General features: G+C 42.8%; 2 protein-coding genes across 2 annotated transcripts in view; both read left to right on the top strand.

Annotated features, from left to right (window-relative positions):
• Window positions 1–27,592, top strand: part of LOC307151430 (uncharacterized protein) — a 75,647-nt gene that overhangs the window by 12,080 nt on the left and 35,975 nt on the right. The window lies entirely within an intron of this gene.
• The window catches only part of LOC307151365 (B-cell receptor CD22-like), a 42,980-nt gene that overhangs the window by 7,201 nt on the left and 8,187 nt on the right, over window positions 1–27,592 (top strand). Inside the window, exons 2-5 of the mRNA XM_079859350.1 lie at window positions 25,708–25,774; window positions 25,879–26,226; window positions 26,325–26,573; window positions 27,103–27,357. Coding sequence (XP_079715476.1) covers window positions 25,732–25,774; window positions 25,879–26,226; window positions 26,325–26,573; window positions 27,103–27,357 — 895 coding nt within the window. The 5' untranslated portion in view covers window positions 25,708–25,731. The remainder of the gene's footprint in view (window positions 1–25,707; window positions 25,775–25,878; window positions 26,227–26,324; window positions 26,574–27,102; window positions 27,358–27,592) is intronic.

Below are 27,592 nucleotides of genomic sequence, written 5' to 3'. Positions count from 1 at the left end.
ACACACCTCTGTCATACAAGGCTGGAAGGCCATGGTGGCCTCTGGTTGCTGGTGTTTCCTGGAGCGGTGGTCGTTCCACCAGGTGTTGTAGACAGTAGCCAAGTACAGGTCTTTGAGTTGGTGCAGCAGGTGCCGAGGCAGCAGGTGCCTTGACAGGGTGTCACCGGTCATTCTGAAGTTAATTAGTTTCGGGGCAGGTGTTTGCCTGTGGTTGCAGGAAGGGGTTAGGGCTCTATGTAGCATAGAGAGGTTTTCAGGCCGACCTAGTGCTGGTGGCAGGAGGTCAGAAGGTAGTCTGAAGAATTGAAGTGTTGCTCCGTCCTTATGGCGGTGCTGATGTGAGCTTGCCTAAGCTGGGGTAGGCAAGGAGTCAGAGGCTTGTACTTTACAGGACTCCTCGGGTGAGTCCTGTTCAGGGAGCTGGTTTGCGTGTGTCAGCAGCTCCTGTAGCTCTGAGTCAGGTGTATCCAGCTGTCCTTGTGGAGCCTCCGATTGACACCTGTGTGAATGGTGTGGAGGAGGATGTTGTCGTTGACAGCCTATGGTCATCCTGTGGTGTTTGCAGGTGGAGGGTGCTGTCCTCCATGGCTTCTCCAAGAGCTTGACTGTTACCTGGGTTACCTGGACAGTTCTGCGCTGGTGCTGGGCATGCTCAGTCCAGCTGCGTTGAATCTGGTTTGAAACTCAGTCTCTAGCTGGTGTGTGAGGCTTTGAGCACAGGTCCGCTCCTTGTGGGACGCTGTGATCTTTATAGAAGGTTGTGTACCTTCTGTTTCCCACCCAAAAGGTGGGGTAAGGAGATGATACTCTTGATCAGTTTGGTGAGGCTATAACTCTGGCTTGGGTCATGGGTCGTTGGTCCTCTTCTCTCAAGGTTCAGTCACGTTTGGCTCTGGTGCTGTAGGATGTCAGCAGCCTTGGTGGAACAGTGTTCCTTGTGAGGGCTTGTCAGTTCTTTCGGTCTCCTGTCTGGTTAGGGTCAGATTGAACAGAGGATCTGCGACATTTTTGACACCCTAGTGGCGAGAGGCTAATGCATGACCTTAAAGAGTTCAGAGCTAAGGTTTGATAGGTTAGCTAGGTATGTAGCATAAAGCTAGGTGTTTATGTGTAGCTTGTCAAGTGTGTCTTGTATCCTTATCATCTTAGCTGTGGGTGTTAGTGTTAGTAGACCTTTTTTTTGAAAAGGGCATAAGCCAAGAGGAAATAAATGACTTAAGATGGTTCTTATGGCTAAATTATTTCTCTGGACTTAACTGGTTGTTCACAACGGGCTTGGCGAAGTGAATGATAGTAGAAAAAAGGACAGTTTTCCTATTCAGATTATGCTTATTATCAATCCTCAGGACTATAGTTATGCCCTAGTAATCGTTGAGATTACTTGTTTTGCAGGGTCATAAAAATGAGTGCACTTGTTGAAAATAAACAAAATCACAAATAAAGGTGTCTCTGGTTCCTTTCTGGGCCCTATGGGGACTGGAACCACATTAGAACAAGAGGGGAAATGTAAATAAATCAAATAAATGAAAGAATAGACAAGTGAATAGCTGACAGCTATTATCAAAGTAAAATAATAAAAAGGACTTAAATAAGTGATAAAAACAGCAGGAATCATCTGAAATTGGGAATAATCAATAGCACGAGTGGCTAAACTTTGCACTGTGCACAGCACAAGCTGTAGAAAAAGGCTTCAAGTAAATGATGCTAACCGCTAACTGTAGCAGTTATTATTTAGCTTGGTCTAAGCTGAACAGACGCTAGGTTAGGTTGGCTTAGCCATCTAGGCTGATTTGTTTACAATATGACGTTATGCGTTTGCACTTCCTGTGACAAGTCGTTGTCAAGGAAACCATGTCAGAGCAATTCAACAGTCTATGACAAATGTCTGTACATTTGAAATGAGTCATACATGTTTAAACAAGTTAAAATGTGGCGCCTATACTTTGAGTCTTTCCAAAACTTGATGTTACATTCAGTAAAATGCAAATGTGGTTTGGCATTTGAAACTTTTACTTGTGTAATGCTTCTCTTTACTTTAAACAACTTCTTCTACTTGTTTAAAAAGTGAGGAAATGGATTTGGTGTAAGTTAAAGCTTGTCTAAGCATACAAGGTTACGTCCATCTCATGCATAAATATTGACTTTCAGCGAGTGAAACAATCTTGATCACTAAGTAGCTCTGCTTGTAGATGCAGCCCAAAATCTAGATGAATTACATCAATCTAACAATAATTTGTAAGGACTTTACATTGTAGAAAGGAGGGGACATCACCCAAGTCTACGTGTATATAACACTGTACTGAGATTTCTTCGTCCGAACAGATTAAACAATGCTGCACTTTGGATTTCTCCAGTCAAGGCAGAATAATAAATACCGGCACAGCATGCCGCTGAGTTGAGCTTCCTTTGTCAAACAGACTTAAGCTTTAATGCTGAAATTGCCGATACTAGTTAAAAATCTATGACTTTTTATTCTTAGTAGAGATGTCGATTACAGCTATCGTTTTATCTGCACTTAAACAAGCCAGTAACTAGTGATCAAAGTGCGTATCGCAGGTTGTATCCTATTTGGATTGCAATGATCAAATGTCTGTATGGTTCGAAAGCAGTGCATAGTCTGTTGGCACGTTGGGCTTACGTATGCATTCAAGATTTTCTTTAAGTCAGTAAAATTCTAATTTTACTAATGCCGCTTCCTGCTTCTTTTGAGCACACATTTTCATCTACTTTAAAAGTCCTATGTCCTATGCTGACTATGAACTTTGTAGCAGCGGTTTGCATTATGGTCGGGCTGTGTGTCTTCTGATCTTTGCAGTTCAGAGTCAGTGGGGTTTATGAACCATTTCTGATGAGGCCTCGTGTGTTAAAGGCATTCTGCGTCAGGTCACACATTGTTGAGTGGGCATTGCATGGAGCTGCCAGGAATGGTGACTAACTGGTTTTGGAGAAAAAGGTTCTTGGAGCATCGCTTCATGTGTCGTTTCAGGGTTTGTCTGAATTAAACCTTTTCCTCTGCGCCTGCAGAGGCTCTCAGGACACTGGCGGGTGACTGTCGAGCCAAGGGTTTGACTCCTCCCCCCCTTTGTACAGGGCTGGGGGAGCTTATGCGGCTGATGTGAAGTTTAGCTTTAGCAAACTTTAGAAGTTTATGTGAAGTCCATTTGCAGGTGGTTGGACTGTTTCAGTTCTGTTCAGGGTCACATTCTGTTTGTCTATAATGTTGCAGCATTGTTGAGTCAGTGTTTGGACTTCAGCTCTGACTGGACACTGATGGCTTTAGTGTCTCTCTTTGAGCTCAACCAGTTTTTTAAGTTCATTTACCTCCTGTTTAAGGCCTGAGGGAGCGTGGCTAAGGAGAAGATGATGCTGGTCAGCTCTTGGTGACTCAGGCTGGGTGTCAGACGTCCGCTTTCGTTGTCGTCTAACGGTTCCCTTCTCTGCCTCGGCAGGTCGTTGTCTGCTTCAGGCTGGAGGATGTCGAGGACGTGGCTCTGCCGGTTTCCAGGTGGTTCTGGTGGGTGGCAGGGCTGGATGTCTGAGGCCTACTGGCATACTTTGTGGGAACACAAGAGAGGAGTGACAAAGGCCAATGCAAGTTTCTACAGAGGTGGCTCTGTGGGCCATTAAATTTTGTGTTGGTGAGCACACAACAAAAGGGTTTTGAATATTCAAGTTGATGTGCTTTAAGCAGCATCGACTGATGACTGGCCTTGTACATGTCCTAAAACTATTACTCAAAACTGATGGTTCTTTTCACGTTTTACTACGAGAGTAGCAAATAGAGAAAAACAAAATAGAAACAATAGAAATCCGAAAGGGAAGGGAAGGTGTGTTCTACCTATTTAAGTTTAGCTAGGAGACATAGGTAAACAGGTGTCACGTATGGGTTAAGCTGCTGTTAGACGAAGCTAGCAGGGACACATCAAACATCAGACAAAAAGGTCAAAAGAAGAAGAAACAGCGGGAAGTGTCTCCCGTTCTGTCTTTTGCCTACTGTGCGTTTACGTTAACCATACTTCATGTACTTAACTTGGTGCTAAGGAGTGAGGAGGGTTAAAGCACAGACAGGGGTTAGGATTCTAATGACCTGGGTCGTTACAGAAACAACAGATGCTATAATTACTGTAATCCTATAGAGAGAGGGAAGATGTCGATAGGAAGTACCTAAGATAAGGTATAAGTAAAGGTAGAATGTCCTTATAGCTCAAACACCAAAGGAAAGGGAAACAATTGATTTAGTTAAATCTCAAATTTAGTTAAACTTTATTTAGCTGAATATGGAAATTCAGGCTGAAATAAAGTAAGTAAATAAATTGAATAAAATCAAAATCAAAAGTAAACAGGGATTGTCCTCATAGCCCTGGTAACTAAAAGGGAAATTGAATAAGCAAATTGATTGAATTAAATCTCAAATTTAATTAAATTCAACTTAACTGAATAGGAATATTCAGGCTCATCAGGTGTAAATACACAAAATAAAATAGGGGTAGACTTAAGTCGAAATAAATGAAACACAAATAAAACCAAGGTATCTGGGTTTCAACTAAAGTGAAACCAAAAAGGGGGGGTCGAGAGAGAGAGAGAGAGAGAGAGAGAGAGACAGAAATAGAGAGAGGGCGGAGTAGTTTAAACCGCCTATGATACGTGCTTCGTGAAGCTCGGAAACCGGTGTGAATCATTTGTCTCAAATCAGTGATTCTGAGCATGTATCAGACTGTTAAAGTCACAGGATTTCAGTAAACGGGCTTTGTTGCGCGTCATAGATATTTAGAAATTATTCTAAATTTCAACGGTTCGTGAAACAATGTGTATTTGATTTCTATGTGATCTTGTATCACTTTATAGATTCGTACACATTTAATGACGCATTTGATAAAAGGAAGAGGCGAATTTAATAGTCTCTTTCATAAACGAGCCCTACAGTTTATTAAATTATTGTGCCTTGAAAGACACCTCATAGTATTAGATAGTTTGTGCGTTGCTATAACATGCTTACACCTTTGATCAAACCTTTGCGATTGGTTTGTTAAAGGTGTTTCATTACGCTGAGTTCTCTACACTTACACTGTTCTGACCAGCAGGGGTCGCCAAAGAGGGCACTTCAAAACAAAGAATCATTTGTGATGCAATTGACTCCTTTGATTCAAAGCTTTGAGAAGCTTTGACTCTTGTGTTCAAAACACTACCCCTTTGTTTCAAGGGCCAAGGTCCAAAGTCTGTAGTCTTTGGTTTAAAGGTTACACTTTACGCTCGCACGTGTCTAAGTTTTAGTCAGTGCTAAAAGCTATCACTCGAGGTAAAGGGGCTTGTATGCACGTAGGGTTGCTAGCGAGCTGGCTTTGGCTACGCGCATTCACTTGTTTACACAAGGGGTCTGTGAGATTGGTGCTGTTCTTCACGTAAACAGAAGTGCCTGCTCGCACTTCAGACACACTGCCAACCAGCAACACAAGTCGAACGGAGCAGCGTTCGCATTGTGCTGAAGGTTTGCACTGAGTCAGAGATTGTCTAGTTTAGACACATGACGTTGCATGTAAGTGATTCTTTCACAAATCAAACAGCACCGTTCTTTCACAGACAATGGCAAATTCCTAGTTAGCTAGGCTAGAATTTATACCACTAAATCGACGCGATTGTTTCATATGTGCGGTTTAGCAGTTTAATGTGAATACAATGACGTGACGAATAATAATAAGGCCTTAAATCGGTGAGGAGGAACATCGCTCAAACACCTTAAAAATTGCTGAAAATGGGGATTTCTTCGCCCATCTCAGACTAATTTGTTCTGGTACCATCTATACGTGCGGCTAATCTGAGATTTCTTCGTCAGAGAAGGCTTACGATCACTTTAGAACTGAAATTAGGGTTGCTTCGCTAATATCAGGAACCATTTATACGCGCGGCTAATCTGAGATTTCTTCGTCAGAGAAGGCGTACGCACGATTTATATCTGAAGTTAGGATTTCTTCGCTAAAATCAGAAGTTTCTTATTGTACGATTTAAACATGCATAGTAGCATTGAGAAAATTTCTGCCATTCGTAGGAAGGCATATTCAAGCAATAGTTTTGCTGATTTTATCAGAAACTTGTACGTGCATGTATGAGATGTTAATAAAAACTTATGGGACAACATATGATTGATTAATGTCTGCTTGCATACAATGTTTAATACAATGCCCGCATTCTCCACCATATGTAATAATATTAGCTCAAAGGGGAAATATTAATAATAATCCATAATTACCAATTATGATTAATTATTAATATTTGGGTCAGTTAATTAGATTAACTTTGAGGTAAGCCAAATTAATGTTACAATCAATTAATCAGTTCCAACGAACTCTTTGATTATTAATTTATTCTAAGGAAAATGTATTGTTCATGGTCACTGAAAAATAATTATTCCTTATGTACAGCAATTAGCATGTAGCAAGATCAAAATCGATCAAAATTCATAATTGTGCACAAGTTTTATTAACTAAATCACAAACATAACTAACACTAAACAAACATAAATACATTCATAGGTAAAGGGGTGAGTGATGTGGAACCGGAAACAGGAAATAGAACTATGGAATACGATCTATTTCAGTATGGAAAGAAATGAAAAAAACCATCAGCTTATTTCATAGCAATCTCATCAAAGAATACTTGCATGGCAGTTGCAATCGTGGAAAATTCTTTGAGTGGATGAAGATTGGATTCGTTGATGGGTCTATGGCCTTGAAGAAAAGCATGGTGGCTTCGAGCACATGGCTGTTGTGAGTCGAAGCCTGCTGTCCTGGCTTGAAGACCAGGAGTGGATCGTTGAGTCAGTGATGGTAAAGTTGCAGTTGTTTTCTAGATTGAAGAAAAGTCTGACTCCCTTTTTGGAGTATGAAAGCATGGCAGGCATTGCTCAGGCCTGTTTGGGCCCAGGGAGCTGGGCACAAGTGGCGGGGGAAGGGGTCCAGCCCCTCCCCCAGTAACAGCAGAAGCTGCCTTGTTGTCGGATGAGAAGCGTTGAGAAGAGAGAGCGGTCACTGTGGTCAGTCTCTAATAAAGCCTGAGAATGGCCACCCCTCTCTGGGTTTGCTGTACCAATGAGAAGGGTGGACTGTCTGGCGGGAGTTTCTTCTGTCACCAGGATTTACAAGCCTTTGTCTTAAGCGTGCTCACTCGGACTGGCATGCTGGATTGGTGTTTAATGACACTACTAAGGAAGATTCTTAGTAATTCTAATGTGTTGCACAGCTATTGGCATATCATGTACACAATCATTTCGATCTTCAAAGTACCAATTTATCGAGACCAAACATGGTTACATAGACAGTTGGTCCTGTAATAACTACATAGTATCAAAGAGATCATAGTATCAACAGAATTATTAAAAGACAAAACACACAACAGTAAATCATTCTCAAAATGTTCTGGAATGCCTGTTCATTTCATGTCAGTCAGTTCATCAATAAATGAATTCAGGAGAGTTTGTTCTGATATCTGTGGCAGAGTTAGTTACTTGTTAGCATTCCTGAGAGTCATAAAACATCCTATCTGATCGCGGCCATGGCAACCAGGCCCCTTTCGCCCCGCCTGGGGGGTTGGGACCCTGCTCTCGGATGGAAGTTTTAAAGATTTGTGTGTGCCTATGGCAAATAATTGTGTCTGATTTGTCTCAGTCGCTACAATATATATATACTAGCCTACTTTTACCATGCTGTGTTTTATTATAGAATATAAAAACATCCTCGTGTCGAACATGTATACAAGCACTGAAAGCTTGCCTACCATTCTAGTTCACATTTCATGTTTCTGTCTATATATACATGTACATATATGACATTAGGCTTAGTTCATGTTTTTACTCCAAACTCATTTCATAACATACATTTTAATCTGGCACGACCAGTTTAACATGTCTTACCTTAAAAATCTTCTCATCTTCAAATCGCGTTCTTCTGAGGTAAATCCGAGGTAAATTCAAGGTAAACAGCACAGCACAGCACAGCTTACAGTCTTCCAACTCGATGAAAGCAGAGAAGAGTAAGTTACGAAGTCTCTGCTTCTTTGTTTTGAGGTGATGAGGGCGTTTACAGGTCTGCGTTTCTCCGCATGGATCATTTGCATGTCAATCGCTCGTGCGCGCGTGGGTGTGGTCACATTATAGTTAATTAGGACGCGTTTGAGAAACTGTACATGCCGCTGCTTTCGTATGGATTACTTAAAAATATAATATTTGTTTTTTATATAATTTACATACTTTACAAATAGAGATTCCAAGCGTTGTATAGACATGCGTTTCAAGTCTGTGAGACAAACATTCGCTGAGTTACAGGTCATTTTCTGTCGCGTTTCAGAATGAGTTTCACATTGAGAGAGACGGCAGAACGCGCATCATGTTTATTTTCTTTGTTTTACGAAAAACACAACATTTTGTTTTTATTATGAGTGTACACAAATAAAAGAAGACATTTAACAGCTTTGAATGATGTACAACACAAGTATGTAAAATCAAAATCAACAGAGTATTTTGCACTGATATAAAAAAAAACGAGCAGATCGCTCGTGCGCGTGCGCCCTTAATGCCGCCGGCGTGATTGCCGACCTCAGGGGGTTAAGCTAAGAACTAGAGCGTATTTCTCTTTTAGTTCTCTGTTCAATCTCAAAATAGATGGTGCTCAGTTTTCATAAGAAAAGGAAGATGAGGTCACTGATGCTACATTAGGTAACCCACACACTTGTACATGTGCATGCACAGCTATAGTCAAGATACAGGGGGTTTATGTTGAGCTAGTGTCTTCATCTGTAGGTCCAAGAATAGGCTGAGGCTAGTGCTAATATTAGTTTAAAATAAATCAAAAACAAACACGTGTTCTCTGAGCTTACATATATTTCTCAGTAGATCAAAGTAGCATAAAGTCTGCTCTGGAACAGACACAGCGCACGAGTCCTCAGCCCACTCACTCTCAGAATCTCCCAGTTTTCCAGTGGCTTTTATCCGGTCTCTCCATGCCAATTACTGCAACAATACACAGATGTTTATCATTATGCACATGGCCTGTTTATTCACCGCTTGTCTCCAGTCTCTTGCTTTGTTCAAATACCCACACTTGTGGTCTTGGCTACTTGAGAGCGCATGCACGCGACAGAAAGTAAGTGCCTAATACTGTCCCATGACTTAAAAATGCCAAAGTGCAGTGCCCTTAATGCACACTAAACCCACACTATCTCAAATACCACTTCGGAGTATTCAAGGCTAAGAGTATCCCATCATGCATTATGTTCGGGAACTCATGTGCCCGGAAATCGCGAGATGTCGAGGAAAACATTCCACTGTAATTTAAATGAATTTGATAAATATAATTTGGAATTAAAAATATAAAGTGTTGCAAATTTTATTGGTGCAAATGTGGCAATCTGGATTTCAAAGGTTTACTAAAATGCCACCCCGGAAATGGTCCGGGGACCCAGTCACACACTGTAAAGCACACAGATTCGCAGTGGCTGAGTCAGATATCAAACAATGGATAAACGGTTCACAGATTTTTTTCAATACTTCGCACAATAGAATACAAACTGGTATCTTTTTAGTATACAAACATTAAAAAAGGGGGAAATGCATCAATCATGGAGCACGATACACAGACACACATACACACTTTACCACTTCAGAATTGGGGAGTTCGTCTTGCCTATCCAATCAACACAGCAGCTACTTGTGTTCTCACACCACACCAAATTCAACCGCTGTGAACACTGCAGATCAATAGCCGAACCACCACCACACACACTAACTCTGGCTAATCTGGAACCCCAATTCTGAGTGGGAGAGAAGACAATGAGATACAAACAAACACACAAATACACATTCCATGTAATGGTCTATCAATTACACTTGTCACATGCTGCCAGAAGAATCGGTTTATCAAAATGATGCAATCGTTCACTGGCTGATACTAGTTAACTCTGTCAGCCCAGCGCCGTCCTATAAAAATGTATTCTCACACTACAATACAATACTCAAAAGCACATTCACAAACAACCGACATTCAAAGGGACACAATATACCCACAATAGTAGTGACAAAGAAAATCAGTAGCTTCTCGCCACTGTAAGTCACTCAGTCTCAACGTCAATTCTGGAGAAGACTAAGTTTAGATACGTCACTGCGACTGTGAACACGCTATCTTTCCAGTATAGTCAAGGAGACCCTTGTTCATGGAAATGAGATCGTCAAACAATTAGAGTAAATGTACAAATAAGCAAAAAATGCGTCGTTCCGGTCGTCGAGGAGACCCTCGTTCGCTAAAAGGAGATCGTCAAGTAATTAGAGTAAAAGTACAGATCTGCAGTAAATGCGTCATTCCAGTAAAAGGCAAAGGGATGGTCGAAGACAGCTTGCAGAGGAGAATCCAACTCCGTTCCGAAGCACTCCAGCTTGAATAATGACTACCAGCTGCAGGCAATCCTAAATTCACAGGACCAGCAATGGGTCGCATAAAGCCCAACAGCGCCCACGAAGCCTGCCGCAACACCTGGCCTCCCGTGTCACTGTTAAAATATAATACACATTTCAATTTAAGAAATCACTGTCCTGTGAACCTAACATTAAAGTAAGTGTAACATACCTGCATATGGCAACTCACACCGCCCAGTGCACTCGATAGCGTGCCAATTATGGCCTCACATTGACAAATAGTTGTTCGACATGTCTAACGTACTCCTCAGTCACACTGTTAAATCAGATGAGTCTCAAATTACCCTTACACACAAAACGTTCATGAAGAGAATGCCACTAGTAGCTCTTACCTCCTGGACAAACACGGCGCGCCTGAAATGACGTCACTCCCAGGACTCAGAAAGACCCGCTTAGTGAGATGTCAATCTCATCTTTTATACTCATTGAACGTACCGTATCCGCCCCTAATCACTACTGTAATTGATCACATCACCACACAAAGATGAGTATGGTATGTGTAGGCCTTATTTGTACAACATTTGCAACTGTTTTTATCACTTAATTACACTCTAAAAGGTTTAATATGATTTCCTAAATTTTTTTGGTGAAACATTGTTACACTCAAAAAAATGTAAAATTTTAAAGCTGTGAAATCAATGAAATATACTGTATGATTTGAATAAATGCAAGTAAAAAATTAATTAATTAATATAAATTAATAATTTTAGTTTGAGTACAGTAACTGCATCTGGTATATTAACGATTAAAATTGAGTAGAAATAATTTAACATTTAAAAAAAAAACAATATTTATGAGTAGGCTAATATTAACTGTTTTTATTTATGAGTATTATTAGCTTTTTATTTCCTCTAAAACTTTGTAAATAGAATTCCATACAACAACCAGTATACATGACATTGGCCTATGTCGATGAGTACAGCAATACAGCATATTTTACAGCGTTTTAACATGTATACAATATTACCTACATTTAAACTCATTTAACAAACATTTTAGAAGTAAAAATGAAACATTTAAACATTCAGGTAGCCTAATTCAAGTGTAATCAACCAGTCGGTTATCCAGTTTCCACCGGATCAGCGCTGGATCTCGTTCTCTGCGGGTGAACTTCTAACTTCAGACCGCCGTCCTGCGTTTCACTCATAGCCGAAAGATACTGCGAGCGACTGACTCCATAACCAGCCAATAAACAAACAGTGACAGCTGTGAGGACATTTTAGCATCCAAATTAATTATATTCATTATAATTAGGAATAAAGTTGTGTTTTTTTAAGCAAAGAGTTTCAAACATGCGTAAAGACAGGCACGACTGTTGTTCAGATGTCGAATTACGCCTCTGTATGTTGTTTTGCATTAAATAAAATGATTTAAAGCACAGTAATGATTTTATAGATAAAATAAAACATACACAAACCTGAATTTCACAGAGGAAATGCACCAAGGGTGGGGGAGGGGTGCAGTGTTTTAATTGAGTAAACTTACTCAATTTATTAATAGTGTGTTAAATATACTAATAATATTAATTTGAATTAAGTAATATTTTTGTTTCTTGAAACAGATCAGTTTAATTCTGCATCCTCAAATATTTTTTATATAAATTTCACAAATATATTAAGAGTATTATAAATAAATAATTTGTTAATTAAATACCAAATTCTTTTAGTCCAATTCAATTCAATTCAAATTTATTTGTATAGCGCTTTTCACAATACATATTGTTTCAAAGCAGCTTTACAGAAAGTGCATTTCAGAAATGTACATAGAGAAATACAGTTAGTTAATCATGTATTGATTTAGGGCATAAACATATCGCCAGCGTCGAGTCGTCTCTTCACAGGCGCCGAGTCGTCTCTGCACGGGTGTTGGAGAATCTGTAGTTTCCATGAGAGGCTGGATACAAACTGGAGCTGACGATCTGTATTTACCTCGGGACTAGCGTCCCGAGATAACAACAGAAAAGCATATGGGAAATAATTAGCGTAGCTGCTGTTAGTAATATTAATGCATTCAATCTGATTCAAATGTAGTATAAAAGGAAAGTATTATGTGAATGCTTGGCTAAAGAGATGCGTCTTTAATCTAGTTTTAAACTGGGACAGCGAGTCTGAGCCTCGAACAATATCAGGAAGGCTATTCCAGAGTTTAGGAGCTAAATGTGAAAACGCCCTCCCTCCTTTAGTGGACTTAGATATCCTAGGAATGACCAGAAGCCTCGAATTAAGTGATCTTAACACTAGAAGTCCCAGAGATTTGTAACCCTCCTTTAGCCAAGTGGATGCTAACTGGTTAGTCTTTTGGCTATCATTAGCATCAATTCATGTGTAAATGTGGTCATTACCTGAGCAATCTGCAGGGGGGTTGGGGGTGTGTGTGTGAATGGTTGCTGGTGGCTTGTTTGTATGTGTGGGGGAGGGAGGGCTGCTAAAAGCAGAGAACTTGATTGACCATGTCTCACATTGGCATGTAGGGTCTTGCCCAGGTGTAAACAGGTATGAATTAGCACATCTAATGAGAGGTAATTCCTTTTGTGCTGAGATGGATAAAATCTCACTGCACATAGCCTACTACTTCAGTGCCCTCAAGAATTCTGTGGTGTACGAACCTCCTCTCCAAGAAAAGAAAATGCAGACAAGACTCACCACTCAGCAGGCCTTGGAAATTATCCTGAGTGAAGTAAACCCTTGTGACTCAGATGGAGAAGACATAGAACTTCAGCCGGATTCGGACTCAGAGCTGTCTGATCTGTCTTCAGGTTAAGTTTCATTTCATATTATTTCCTATTTCATTTCAAACCAGTAAGTGGAAAACACCAAAAAAGCAGAGTGGAGTGACATAAATATTTACTCTGCCTTTTTTGTATTGTCCACTTTTTTGTTTGTACTACTTAGCAGACATTCACTGCCATCTGAAGTGCAAAACATTATTAGTTGTTTCCTTGCTTTAGTTGTATCTTTTTATTTAGGAAGATATTTCAGACATTATTCCGATACAGAGAAGGAGATACTGGAATTATTATTAGTATCTATGCATGCATTTGTGATATCATTTGACTTTTCCATTGCTCACAATTTGAATTTGTTCACACTGCAGATGAGGAGACTGCTCCTCAACCAAAAAAGAGAGCCCGTTTGGGGACTGACCTGACAGAGACAGCGAAAGATGGCACAGTGTGGCGTGAAGAACAGGTGGGGACGCGTCTCCCTTTCACCCCAATAAAAGCGTACGCTGCAGATGGAGAGCCAACGGCTAAGGCCAGGAAAAGTATCTCGAGTCGCCTTCAGAGCTTCCTGTGTTTCATCACTCTTGACATGCTTCATAGCATTCAAGAATGGACTATTCAACATGCACAGGAAACGGAGCATGTTCATTGGTTCATGGCCCTCCCTGAACTAATGGCATTTATTGCAATTGTCATCTTGCGGGGGCTTACCAAGGTTCCATCACTACGTGACTGCTGGTCAGCAAACCTGGGAAACCCACATATCATTGGAACAATGCCGCGAAACCGCTTCCAAGACATCATGCGACACCTACGCTTTGATGACAGGTCCACCCGGAGTGATCGAGCAAAGACTGATAAGTTTGCTGCAATTTCCAGTGTGTGGGGATCATTTGTCACCAATTGCATCACGTCCTACAACCCTGGTCTACATATCACCGTTGATGAACAGCTTTTCCCGTCAAAGACTCGCTGCTGTTTCCTGCAGTATATTGCAACTAAACCTGACAAGTTTGGGATCAAGTTTTGGGTGGCTTGCGACCTAAAATCCAAGTACATTTGTAATGTCCTCCCATATCTTGGCAAGGACCCTAGTCGTCCCAGTGGAGAGAGACTGTCTGAAAATGTAGTGATGAGGCTGATGGAACCATTCCTAGACAAGGGCAGAAATGTTACCACGGACAATTTCTTCACATCGCTGTCACTTGCGCATAAACTTCTTAGCCGGAAAACCACCATCCTCGGCACAGTCAACAAGATTCGCCGGGAAATCCCTCAATCCGCTAGACACACAGATCGCAATGAATTCACCACTCAGGTATGTTGCAGGTCTTTTGTGGTTCTATGTTTATGTGTTTCTAATTTTTAGAATCAACACCGCCAAGTGTGTCATTGTGTGTAAAAGTGCTAGGAAAATAACAATTTATCTTATTTATTAGGTGTTTTCAACCACTGCTGCTACGCTGACGGCATATGCGCCCAAACGGAAGAAGACCGTCTACATTCTTAGCAGCATACACAGCGTGATTCAGACTGATAATACCACCAAAAGGAAGCCAAACACGGTCACCCTTTACAACACCACAAAGTGCGGCGTGGATGTGATGGACCAGATGGTGCGGGAGTACGCTGTCCGCACAGGGACACGGCGCTGGCCAGTTGCCGTGTTCTATAACATGATTGACATGGCAGCACTGAATGCACATGTGCTGTATCAAGCATGCACCGGAAGGCAGGAAAGACGGGTGGACTTCCTGCTGGAGCTTGCAAGAGAGTTGGCTAACTCTCATATGTGTGCGAAGAAGGCAAGAAAAGAACAATTGCTTCGGACACAACCCTCCACACCTAGCCCTGGAAAAAGAGCCATGTGTCAGGTCAAACACCAATGCAAGAACAATCATGCCACTGTGCGATGTGTTCACTGCTACAGATACACATGTGGTAAATGCAGACGGGAGATACCATGGCAGTGCCAGGATTGTGAGTGATTGCTGGAATGTACTCACTCACTTTTTAATATTATTTGTAAATATGTGTACAAATGGTTGGTTTCTTTTTTATTTTATTGTGTACTGTTTTTATCAATAAATCTCAGCAACAAAGGAAAAAAAAAACATGTGTGTTGATTTCTCCCTAAGATGGCAAAGTGAAACACAAGTTTCCTTGAAGTGGCTCAGCATGGCCCCACATCGTTTACATAACAAAAGCAACCGTTCACAGGTGATTAAGGATATTAGCCTAAAGCCTTCCAGCCCATCGGCTGTCCTGCGGGTTTTATAGGTAGAAAAGCCAAATGGCTGCTCTCTGGGACTTCTAGTGTTAAAGAGCGCGATGGATTGTAGGGCGATAGAAGATCCATTAAATACACGGGAGCTAAACCATTTAGGGCTTTATAAGTCAGTAGCAATACTTTGTAATTGATACGGAACTTTATAGGTAACCAATGTAGAGACGACAGAATTGGTGGTATATGGTCAAATTTTCTTGATCTAGTAAGAACTCTAGCGGCGGCATTTTGGACTAACTGTAGCTTGTTTATTGAGGATGCAGGACAACCAGCTAATAAAGCATTACAGTAATCTAGTCTCGAGGTCATGAATGCATGAACTAACTTTTCTGCATCAGAAACAGATAGCATATTACGTAGCTTAGCAATGTTTCTAAGGTGGAAAAAGGCTGTTCTTGTAACATGTTCAAAAGACAAGTTGCGGTCTAATATAACACCCAGGTCTTTTACTGTAGAGGATAAAGTAACAGGACACCCTTCTAAATTAAAGTTGTATTGTAAGAGATTTTGTGGGCAGTTTTTTGGACTAATAAGTAATACCTCCGTTTTATCTGAATTTAATAGCAGAAAATTGCATGTCATCCAGTATTTTATATCTTTAACACACTCTGTTAATTTAGATAATTTATTGTTTTCATCTGGTCGTGATGAAATATATAATTGAGTGTCATCAGCATAACAGTGGAAATTAATTCCATGTTTTCTTATAATATTACCAAGTGGTAGCATATATATTGAGAATAGCAGAGGGCCTAACACAGATCCTTGCGGTACACCGTAGTTTACTGACGTTATCTTCGATTTTTCCCCATTTACGCAGACAAAATGGTAACGGTCTGATAAGTACGATCTAAACCAGTTTAATGCCTGTCCCTGAACACCAGTGTAGTTTTGTAGTCGGTCTAAGAGTATTTTGTGATCTATAGTGTCGAACGCAGCACTAAGATCGAGTAAAACTAGTATTGAGATAAAGCCTTGGTCAGAAGCTATAAGTAAATCATTTGTAATTTTAACGAGCGCAGTTTCTGTGCTATGATGCGGTCTGAATCCTGACTGAAATTTTTCATAGATATCATTTTCTTGCAAGAAAGAGCCCAGTTGAGCGGACACCACTTTTTCTAGAATTTTAGACATAAATGGAAGATTTGAAATGGGTCTGTAATTTGCTAGATTATTATGATCTAATTGTGGTTTCTTAATGAGAGGTTTTATAACTGCCAACTTGAATATTCTTGGAACATAACGCCTCGGTTACGACTGTAACCTCGGTTCCCTGAAGAGGGAACGAGCGTTGCGTCGAGAATGACGCTATGGGGAACGCTTTGCGTGATGACGTCTTGAAGCACATGTAAAATCAGTCCAATGGTGTGGCGGAACGTCAGAGGCGGGTGACGTCACGTACCAGGAAGCTATAAAAGCCGGCCTGAAACAGAAAACGAAAGCTTCGTAAAAGTCTGAAGTCGAGCTGACAGGCATGAAGGAGATATGGCAAGGCGACGCAACACTCGTTCCCTCTTCAGGGAACCGAGGTTACAGTCGTAACCGAGGCGTTCCCTTTCAAGGGAACTCCCGTTGCGTCGAGAATGACGCTATGGGGAACGTCTATACCAACGCCTCCATAGCTACGAATGTCTGTCCTGTGTGTAATCTGGAGAGCAGCACTAGGAAGACAAAACATGAGACCCTGGAGCAGAGTCTAGATCCAGAGAGTAAAACCTGACGAAAGTGTGCGGTGAGGACCAGCCTGCCGCATCACAGACGTCCTGTAAAGAAACTCCTGAAATAAGGGCCTTAGAGGCCGCCATACTCCTCGTCGAGTGCGACCGGACAGCCAAAGGAGAAGGCTGCCCAGCCGCTTCATAAGCAAGTGAGATAGCCTCGACCACCCACTTGCTCATCCTTTGCTTAGACACTGGACCTCCTTTGTTAGGGGACCCAAAGCACACAAATAATTGATCACTTTTTCGCCACAGGGCAGCTCTGTGGACATATGCGTCTAACGCCCGCACAGGGCAAAGCAAATTATTAGCCTCCTGGTCCGCATTTTGAAAGGGAGGAGGACAGAAGGCCTGCAGAACAATAGGTCTGACCACATTAGTGGGGACCTTGGGGATATAGCCCGGTCTCGGATGAAGAAATGCTTTGATCATACCCAGAGCAAACTCCAAGCATGACGGAGCAACCGACAACGCTTGGAGATCCCCTATTCTCTTGAGAGAGGAAATAGCAAGAAGGAAAAGAGCTTTCAGCGTTAAAAACTTCTCAGGAACCTCCTCAATTGGCTCAAAGGGGGCCAGGGACAAGCCTTGTAACGCAATGGACAAGTCCCATGGTGGCACCCTAGAGCGAACTGCAGGCCTCAGCCTCCAAGTGCCACGAAGGAAACGAGATATCAAAGGGTCTTTCCCCACAGACATTCCACCCAAAGGAATGTGGTAAGCACCTATGGCCGCCACATAAACCTTTAAAGTGGACGGGGTTAGACCTGCTGTGAACCGGTCCTGCAGGAACTCCAGCACTGTACCAATTGGGCAGTTAACTGGGTCCAACCGACGGTCACTACACCAAGAAGTGAAGACTCTCCACTTCAGGGCATAAAGTTTCCTCGTGGAGGGAGCTCTGGACTGTAGAATGGTCTCAACAACCTCAGTTGAGAGACCTGACTCTATGAGCTGGGCCCCCTCAGAGGCCAAGCCCACAGGTTCCACAGTTCTGGGCGGGGGTGAAATATTGAGCCCCCTGCCTGGGACAGAAGGTCTCTCCTGACGGGTAACTCCAGAGGATGCCCGTCGAGGAGGGAGACCAGATCGGGAAACCATACTCTGCCCGGCCAACGCGGGGCTATAAGAAGCAGGCAAACCCGGTCCCTGCGAACTCTCTCCAGAACTCCCGGGAGCAGAGCAACTGGGGGAAAGGCGTACAGACGTAGCCTCGGCCACGTCTGAACCATAGCATCCAGTCCCAGAGGAGCTGGATGCGTGAGGGAGAACCAAAGTGGACAGTGAGACGTCTCTCGAGACGCAAACAGATCCACTTGTGCTTGGCCGAACTCCCTCCATATAAGCTCCACCACCTCGGGGTGGAGCCTCCATTCCCCGGGCCTCGGCCCCTGCCTCGACAGAGTGTCTGCTCCTATATTCTGGACCCCGGGGATGTAAGCTGCCCTGAGTGACAGTAACTTCCCCTGGGACCACAAGAGGATATGGCGTGCCATGTTGGATAACGGGCGCGAGCGCAAACCCCCTTGGTGGTTGATATAGGCGACTACCGACGTGTTGTCCGTATGTACTAGCACATGGTGTCCCCTGAGATCTGTGATAAAGCTCCTCAGAGCCCGGAAGACAGCTAACATCTCTAGGCGATTGATATGCCAGGAACGATGATGGTCTTCCCACAGACCTTGAGCTGAGCGACCCTCCAGGATCGCTCCCCAACCCGTGAGGGAAGCATCCGTCGTTAGCAGTTTGCGACGACAAGGAGCTCCCAACACTGGGCCCTGGGACAGGAACCAAGGTTTCTTCCACATAACCAGGGCACGTAAGCATCGCCGCGTGACCCTGATTGTGCGAAATGGGTTGCCCCTCGGGGAAAACCCCCTGGTCCTGAGCCACCACTGCAGGGGCCTCATGTGTAGCAGTCCAAAAGGTATCACGTTGGAAGCTGCTGCCATGAGACCCAACAGTCTCTTGAACTGTTTGACAGTGAGTAGCTGGCCTAGCTTTACACTTTTCACGGCTGCAAGGATGGACTCTATACGTGGCGGTGACAGGCGCGCCTGCATCGACACTGAATCCCAAACTACGCCTAAAAAAGTGGTCCTCTGGAGTGGAGAAAGCACACTCTTCTTGGCGTTCAGCCGTAACCCCAACTCTTTCATGTGGGCGAGAACAACATCTCGATGTTGAACCGCCAACTGATGCGACTGAGCTAAAATCAACCAATCGTCGATGTAGTTCATGATGCGAATACCCTGGAGGCGCAGCGGCGCCAGAGCAGCATCCATGCATTTGGTGAAAGTGCGGGGTGATAAAGCTAGGCCGAATGGAAGAACACGATATTGGTATGCTTTGCCCCCGAAAGCAAACCTCAGGAACTTCCAATGACACGGACGGATGGAAATATGGAAATATGCGTCCTTGAGGTCTATCGTGACAAACCAGTCCTCGGACCTGATCTGTGGCACGATCTGTCTCAATGTTAACATTTTGAACTTGAGCTGCATGACTGACTCGTTCAGAACTCGAAGATCTAAAATGGGACGCAATCCCCCGTCCTTTTTCGGAACTATGAAATACCGGCTGTAAAACCCGGTTTCCCTGTTGGAGGGAGGTACATATTCTATGGCCCCTTTCTCTAACAGAGTGTTTACTTCCTGTTCCATAACCAGAGCCTGCTCGGGGCCCACCACTGTGGGCAGGACCCCCATAAACCGAGGTGGGCGTTTTTTTAATTGTATCTGATACTCTTTTTCCACGGTCTGCAGGACCCAACGAGAAACATTCGACAGTAGCTTCCACGCTGTCAAAGATTCTACTAGAGGTACCAGCCTCTCGAGACTGGTTTCTGGATTTCGTTGTTGTTGAGTAGTCAATTCGTCGCCCTGTAACGGCGCACCGGCAGGGAACGACCGAACAGACTGCTCTAACACCCTCCTCGGAGGGGGCGGGCATCCCGAGGCCACTACGTTTCCGGGTGGTCCTTGAGATATGTGCTCGCCGGAGACCGCTGCGCCCTGTAACACCTGAGGCGGCAGGGTTGGCAGAACGGTCCCCTGAGGGTACCGAAGAGAGACGGGCACCGTAAAAAGAGGTGTTAACCGCTCTGCTTCGGGGGGGACTACCCTCATTTGTCCTGAGCCCTCGGACGTCAGGATTTCTTCCCAGCAGCCTTCTTGGCGGTAATAACGGTCCGCAGATCCGCTCTACCCCTCGAAGACTGCTGGGTTTGAGCGCGCCCTCCGTGTCCCCGAGATTTTTGTGGGGGAGCACGGGAGGACACACTCTGTTTCTGAGTGGCACGGTGCTCAGCGCTCTTTTTAGAGGAGTGAGGCTGCTCCCGCTCAGCAGCCTCATAGAAAGAACGGCGGGGGAGAAGTTTTTGGAGAGCAGCTGCTTGCTTAGCAGCTTCTTGTGATTTTGCTACTGCAACGTTAACTGCATCGCCAAACAAACCAACAGTGGAGACCGGAGCATCTAAGAGGACATGCTTTTCTTTATCCTTGATATCACTTAGATTGAGCCACAGATGCCTCTCAGTGGCCACCAGGGCTGCCATAGACCGCCCGATAGATTTAGCGGTCTCCTTGGTGGCCCTGAGAGACAGATCTGTGGCTCTGCGTAGTTCGACCACCGTGTCAGGACCAACTCCCCCGCCCTCCTCTAAATCCCCCAATAATTCAGCCTGATAGGCTTGCATGATTGACATCGTATGCAGACACGCTGCGGCTTGACCAGCGGCTGCATATGATTTATGAACCAGGGAAGATGTCACTTTAACTGGCTTAGAGGGGAGTGTAGGAGCCTTCAGGGAAGATGCCGTTGCTGGAGAGAGATAGCCCGCAAGCGTCTCTTCCACCTTCGGCATCTCCCCATAACCATACTCTTTATATTTATATATTGAGGAGTAGTGTGATGTTTGTGGTGTATAAACTCTGTAAGACACTGGTTTCCCCCACGATCTCGACACCTCGGTGTGGAGATCGGGGAAAAACGGGAGGCTCCTGCGCTGGGGCTGCGCACGAGATGGCAGGAAGCGTTCGTCGAGCTTGCTTTTCGAACGAACGTCCTGCCTATCCTCTGGCCACTCAATTGAACGTCTGTCAACAGCTCTAGTAATAACATCAAGCAATTCTTCAAACGCATGAGACTGAGGTGGCGAATCCTCAGACTCAGCATCAATACTCACAACATCCAACTCCTCAGAGCTGGAAAGTTGCAGTACTGGTGCCTCCATCGGGGGGCAAGAAACCGCCGCGCGTGCTTCCACACCCTGATGAGAGGCACTGGATCTGTCAGTAAGAGGCTGAGATAAGGCAGAGCCCGTCTCAACATCCACTGACAGATCCATTTGCGAACCCCAGGTCTGAGATCGCCGCCGAGCCTCAGCCGCGGCGGGACCCGAGCCCTGGGGAACGTGGTCGGGATTGAACCGAGCCAAACGGGATCGGAGCGTACGCAATGGAAGCGCACAGCAATGCACACAGTCACCACCCTCGAGTGCTGACTGGGCATGCTCCTCTCCCAAACAAACAACACAAAGAGTGTGTGTGTCACCTCCCGTTAAATAACGCGGGCAGGGATGGACACACACTCGATACTGCTGCTTGCTCGCCATAACTGAATAAATATATATATATATATAGACAGACAACACCAAATAACAAGGACAGATTTCAACACAGAGCGCAACTGAAGACTCAGAAAGCTTTCGTTTTCTGTTTCAGGCCGGCTTTTATAGCTTCCTGGTACGTGACGTCACCCGCCTCTGACGTTCCGCCACACCATTGGACTGATTTTACATGTGCTTCAAGACGTCATCACGCAAAGCGTTCCCCATAGCGTCATTCTCGACTAGGGTTGGGTATTGGTTAGGTTTTATCCGATACCAGTACCTACTCGGTATTTTTCAAACGGTTCCGGTGCTTAAACGGTTCTTGAAACGGTACTTAAGAAAACTAAACCGCACACACTTTATCAAAAAAATAATACCTCTGTGTGTGTGTGTGTGTGTGTGTGTGTGTGTGTGTGTGATTTTCTGAAAAAGATTTTCTGATTTCTGATTAAATTAAAAATTGTGCCCTTTAAAAGGCTACTGATGTAGCACAAAACACTTGAGTTAAGATCAAAATTTTGTCTTCTCATATTATGACTTTTACAAAACAGAGAAATATCTGACACTGAGCAGAAATATTTAACACACAGTATAGCCATATAAATATACTTGATATTGATATACTTCATACTTGATATTCAAGATTTGCAGTTGGCATTAAAATACTAGACTTACCCCGAAGAGGAACACTGGCAGCTGAACTTGAACTTTAGTCAAGGGTGTCAGAGGTTTTGGGTTCTAATCCGCATTCGTAGTTTTTTATTTTTTTATTTATTTATTTTTTAAACCGATTATGCTCATCAGTGGTTGTATATCAAGCAGGGACACTTTGTGTCCATTATATTTTGAGATTTCACCAGAACGAATAGATATGAGGCGCCGTCTAGGGCTTAAATCAAACTTCATTCACGCACATATGAAACCCTTGCATACACATGTACTAGGTAGTCACACATACATGTATACTACTGAATGCTCAAACTAATACATATGAAATGCACAACTTCTAAAGTCGCTCACGCACACACACGCAAACTCTACACACACGAGACGCGCGGAACTCTCCGCGCACATACTCATCTGAGACGCGAGCACACATACACACACACACACACAAACTCTCCGCGCACATACTCATCTGAGATGCGAGCACGCACACACAAACTCTCCGCGCACATAATCATATAGACGGCGCCTCATAAATAGATCGATCTCCGCAACGTATTGAAGCGCGCGTCCGAGTGAAGCCAAGTGTGTGCGCGAGCCAAGAGAAAACACTGTATCCGCGCCACTGATCGCAGCGGCAACGAGCACTTTGATCACTTGATTTAAAAAACACATTTCAGCGCTAGATCTCTTATTTAACAAACGAACTAAATGAATGCTCTGCTGGTTAACTGGAGATGTTTTATTATTGGATCATTCGTGCCGCGAGATGTTTTATAGGGGGCGGTAAAAAACGTCAGGCACCGAAATCAGGCACCGAAAGTTTCGTTCTTATTCGGTCTGGTTACTACCGTTTACGTCGGAACCGGTTCCCTATTGGAACCGAGTTTCGGTACCCAACCCTATTCTCGACGCAACGGGAGTTCCCTTGAAAGGGAACCTAAGGATAAAGACGAGTTAATAATATTGAGAAGAGGCTCTTCCACTACAGGTAACACTTGTTTCAGTAGTTTAGTTGGTATTGGATCTAATAAACACGTTGTTGGTTTAGATGCAATGATAAGTTTATTTAGCTCTTCCTTTCCTATAGTTGCAAAGCGCTGTAATTGTTCTTGCGGGGTGATAATTGAGGCTGAATCATAAGACACCATTAAAGATTGTACATTTACAATTGTGTTTCTGATGCTTTCTATTTTCTCAGTGAAGAAATTCATAAAATCACACTGTAACGGAATATTTTGCTCCGGGAACGTCTGTTTATTTGTTAGTCTAGCCACGGTGTTAAATAAAAACCTAGGATTATTTTGGTTATTTTCTATTAATTTGTGGAGATGCTCAGCCCTGGCCGCTTTTAGGGCCTTTTTATAACGTGACATACTGTCTTTCCAAGCGATTCTGAAGACCTCTAAATTAGTTTGTTTCCATTTACGCTCTAAATTACGAGTTTCTCTCTTTAGAACATGCGTAGCACTGTTGTACCATGGTGCTTTAGTTTTCTCTCTAACCTTTTTTAATCTAATTGGTGCAACGATGTCTAATGTTCTAGAGAGAATGGTGCTCATAGTGCTAGTGAGTTCTTCTAGTTCATCTGTTTGTTTGGGTTCACTGAGCAGCTGAGATAGATCAGATAAGCTATTTGAGAAATTATCTATAGTTGTTGGAAGGATTGTTCTGCCTGGTCGATAACGTGGCGCAACATGACAAATTTCAGCGGTACGTAATATGCAAGTGACCATGTAATGGTCAGTGACTTCATCACTTTGCGGTATAATATCTATATCGGTTGGATTGGTTCCATGTGATATAATTAAATCTAGCGTATGATTAAGACGATGAGTGGGACCAGTTACGTTTTGCTTGACCCCAAAGGAGTTTAATAAATCTGTAAATGCAGCCCCTAACGCATCATTTGAATTATCTACGTGTATGTTAAAATCTCCAACAATTAATGCTTTATCGACATTGACCAAAAGATCTGAGAGAAAGTCTGCAAACTCTTTTAGGAAATCAGCATAAGGCCCTGGCGGTCTATATACGGTAGCCAAGGCTAAAGATAACAGGGATTTCTTTCTTACATCTAAGAGAGTAACATTTAGCACAATTACTTCAAACGAATTAAACCTGTGACCTGTTTTCTGAGTAACAGTAAGAATATCTTTATAGATTAGCAACACCACCGCCACGACCAATCAGACGGGGCTCATGCTTGTAACAGTATCCAGGAGGTGTAGACTCATTAAGACCGAAATAATCATTTGTTTAAGCCAGGTTTCAGTAAGGCAAAGTACATCGAAACTATTATCTGTGACCATTTCATTTACAATAACCGCCTTAGGTGTAAGCGATCTGATGTTTAAAAGACCTAGCTTTATAAATTGTTTTTGTTCACTAATATTGAGATTTTCTGGTTTAATCACAATTAGATTTTTCCTAGATCCTGCAGTAGATTTATTATTTGATCTCACTAAACGAGGAATAGACACAGTTTCAATATAATGTTCTACATTGGTACTTATATCAATTAAGTTTGGACAGCAAAGAGTGTGATTTGGACTTTGACTTACTAGTCATATGGTGTGTAGCGTCTTGGAGATGTTGTCCGACAGAAGAGCCGCTCCGATTCTGCTGGGGTGAAGGCCATCAGCACGGAAGAGCCTAGGTCGCTCCCAGAACAGATTCCAATAGTAAAAAAATCTTAACTGTAAACTTATCTTAACTGTTGGATTTTTAGTCAGTTATTTTAGTATGTTTAACTCAAACAACCAAGTAAACGATTTTCAGAGATTTTTATTAAGTTAATAAAGTTAAATATTACTGTAATATTACGGTACGGTACGGTACTGTACTATTATTTAGAGTGTAGAAGCACCACAATTTTAAATTTGTGTCTTCTGTTAGTTACATATCAACTACTGAACAGACATGTAGACGTTTATTTTAAAATGCAAAGTATTAAAAGTATAATAAATAAAAGCTCTGTAAACACTCGGGCCAAATAGAGGAAATACGTCATGCAAGTAGACAAGTGGTCAAGTGCAAAGACCACAAGTGTGGATAAGTGTGGGTATTTAGACAAGGCAGATCTCTCCCACTGTAGACTTCACTGAACCACGCCCCCTGACACATATATCATATATTTGATAAAACTTTTAATGCAATGAGAATATGAAAAACTAAATGTGTAACAGTGAGACCAAAACGACAAGACATTAAGCTGAAAAATAAGCCACTGTACATTTGTTGTAGGTGTTGATAGTGACATCAGTCAGAATGGCTCCTCCTCTTCCTCTGATCGTTCTTCTCATGATTCATGGTTAGTCAATGCAACACTTCAGAAACACTCAAGATAAATTTGATACTGCAATTTTATATGCACAAGCTGCTGCTAAATTGTTTGAGATGAATTCTGTGTTTCAGGGGTTTCTAGTGCTGATTGGGGTGTGAGTTACAGTCCTTCACACATCTGTGCACTAAAGGACTCAACAGTGATAATGAGATGCACTTATAAATACCCTACTGGATATAAGATCATGAAAGTGTTCTGGACAAAAGGCCCAATACTACAGGGTGTTGAGCTTCTAGATCTGTCTAATGACCCTGAATACAGTCAGAGGCTTCAGTATCTGGGAGATAAACAGCAGAACTGCACCGTCAGACTGAGTCATGTGACACTGAAGGATTCACGCAAGTACTATTTCAGATTCATCACTGATAAACCTGATGGAAAATATACTGGTTATCCTGGAGTGACTCTTACTGTCATTGGTGAGTTTGGTGAGGTTTATCTCTTCTTCTGTGCATTATGTTGAATAATAATCAGTGTATGACAGCAGCACTAGATATAATGTGTGTGTTGTGTTCAGATCTTCAGGTGGAGTCTCCTGAGAGAGTGACAGAGGGAGATTCAGTCACTCTGAGATGTAAAAGCAGCTGCGCTCTGGCTGACAGAGCAACATTCATCTGGTACAGAAACTCACAGCCATTAACTGAGAGAAGAGACAGAAACAATGAACTCCTGCTGCAGTCAGTCAGAAGAGAGGATTCAGGCAGATATAGCTGTGCTGTAGACGGACACACTCACATCTCTCCTAAGGTTCAGCTCAATGTCATGTGTGAGTACTGTCAGAGTTTTGTCACTTCTGTTTGGGTTACATCTTGTGTTGGTGACAGAGCTCTGGCATTCCCGGTCTGTCATGCGTTGGGTATAGTCTGGTTTGTTGTGAGCACATGGCTTGTCATGTATTTCCTTGTGCCATGTGCTCTCCTGTCAATTGTCTAGCCCCTCCCATCTTGCTACCTGATTATTGATTCATTTGCCCCACCTGCCTTTCCCGTTACCCTCTTTTGTTTGCTTCCTATTTAGTCTCCCTGTGTTTGCAGTCCTGTGCTGGTGTGTTGTCTAAGTTCCCTTGTGTTTCCTGTTCCTGCTGATGCCTGTCCTGTTTTCTCCCATGGGGAGTTTTTGTTTGTAGTTTTTTATTTCTTTTGTTAATAAATATCCATTTGTTTTCTGCACTAGAGTCCTTGCTCCTTTCACCAACCCAGTCTGTGACAAGTACAGATTGACTTTTTGTTCTTTTTAAAACTAGGAGATCGTGTTTGAATTAGATGATTTAGGGTTTCAATTTTTGTCCTTTTTAGACCCTCCAAAGAGCGTCTCAGTGTCCATCAGTCCATCTGGTGTAATAGTGGAGGGAGATTCAGTGACTCTGAACTGCATCAGTGACTCAAACCCTCCTGCAGAAATCAGCTGGATTAAAAGGAGAACAATTATAGGATCAGGAAGAATCTACAGAATCTCAAAGATCAGCTCTGATGACAGTGGAAAATACAAGTGCAAGTCCACCAATGAACATGGAGAGAAATATTCTGATGCTGTGACTTTAAACGTCATGTGTGAGTTATTGATGGTTCGGTAACAGTTGTAGAAATAAGGCTGTGTTTTCCCGAAGCATTGTGAGTCTGAAGATCTGTTCTTGTTCACACTAAAACAAAAGTTTGTGCTTCTGGTACCAGAGTAACAGAGTTATTTCTTATTTCTTCTTTTCTGTAAGCACCACCTATTTGCATTTCATTCAGCCCATCTGCCTTTTTTCCACATCAGTATTAAAAGACATTTTGGCATGCAAAA

This window comes from Squalius cephalus, assembly GCF_949319135.1.
Source record: "Squalius cephalus genome assembly, chromosome: 2".
In the NCBI taxonomy this organism is placed as follows: Eukaryota; Metazoa; Chordata; class Actinopteri; order Cypriniformes; family Leuciscidae; genus Squalius; species Squalius cephalus.
This window is presented reverse-complemented; position numbering and strand designations above follow the sequence as displayed.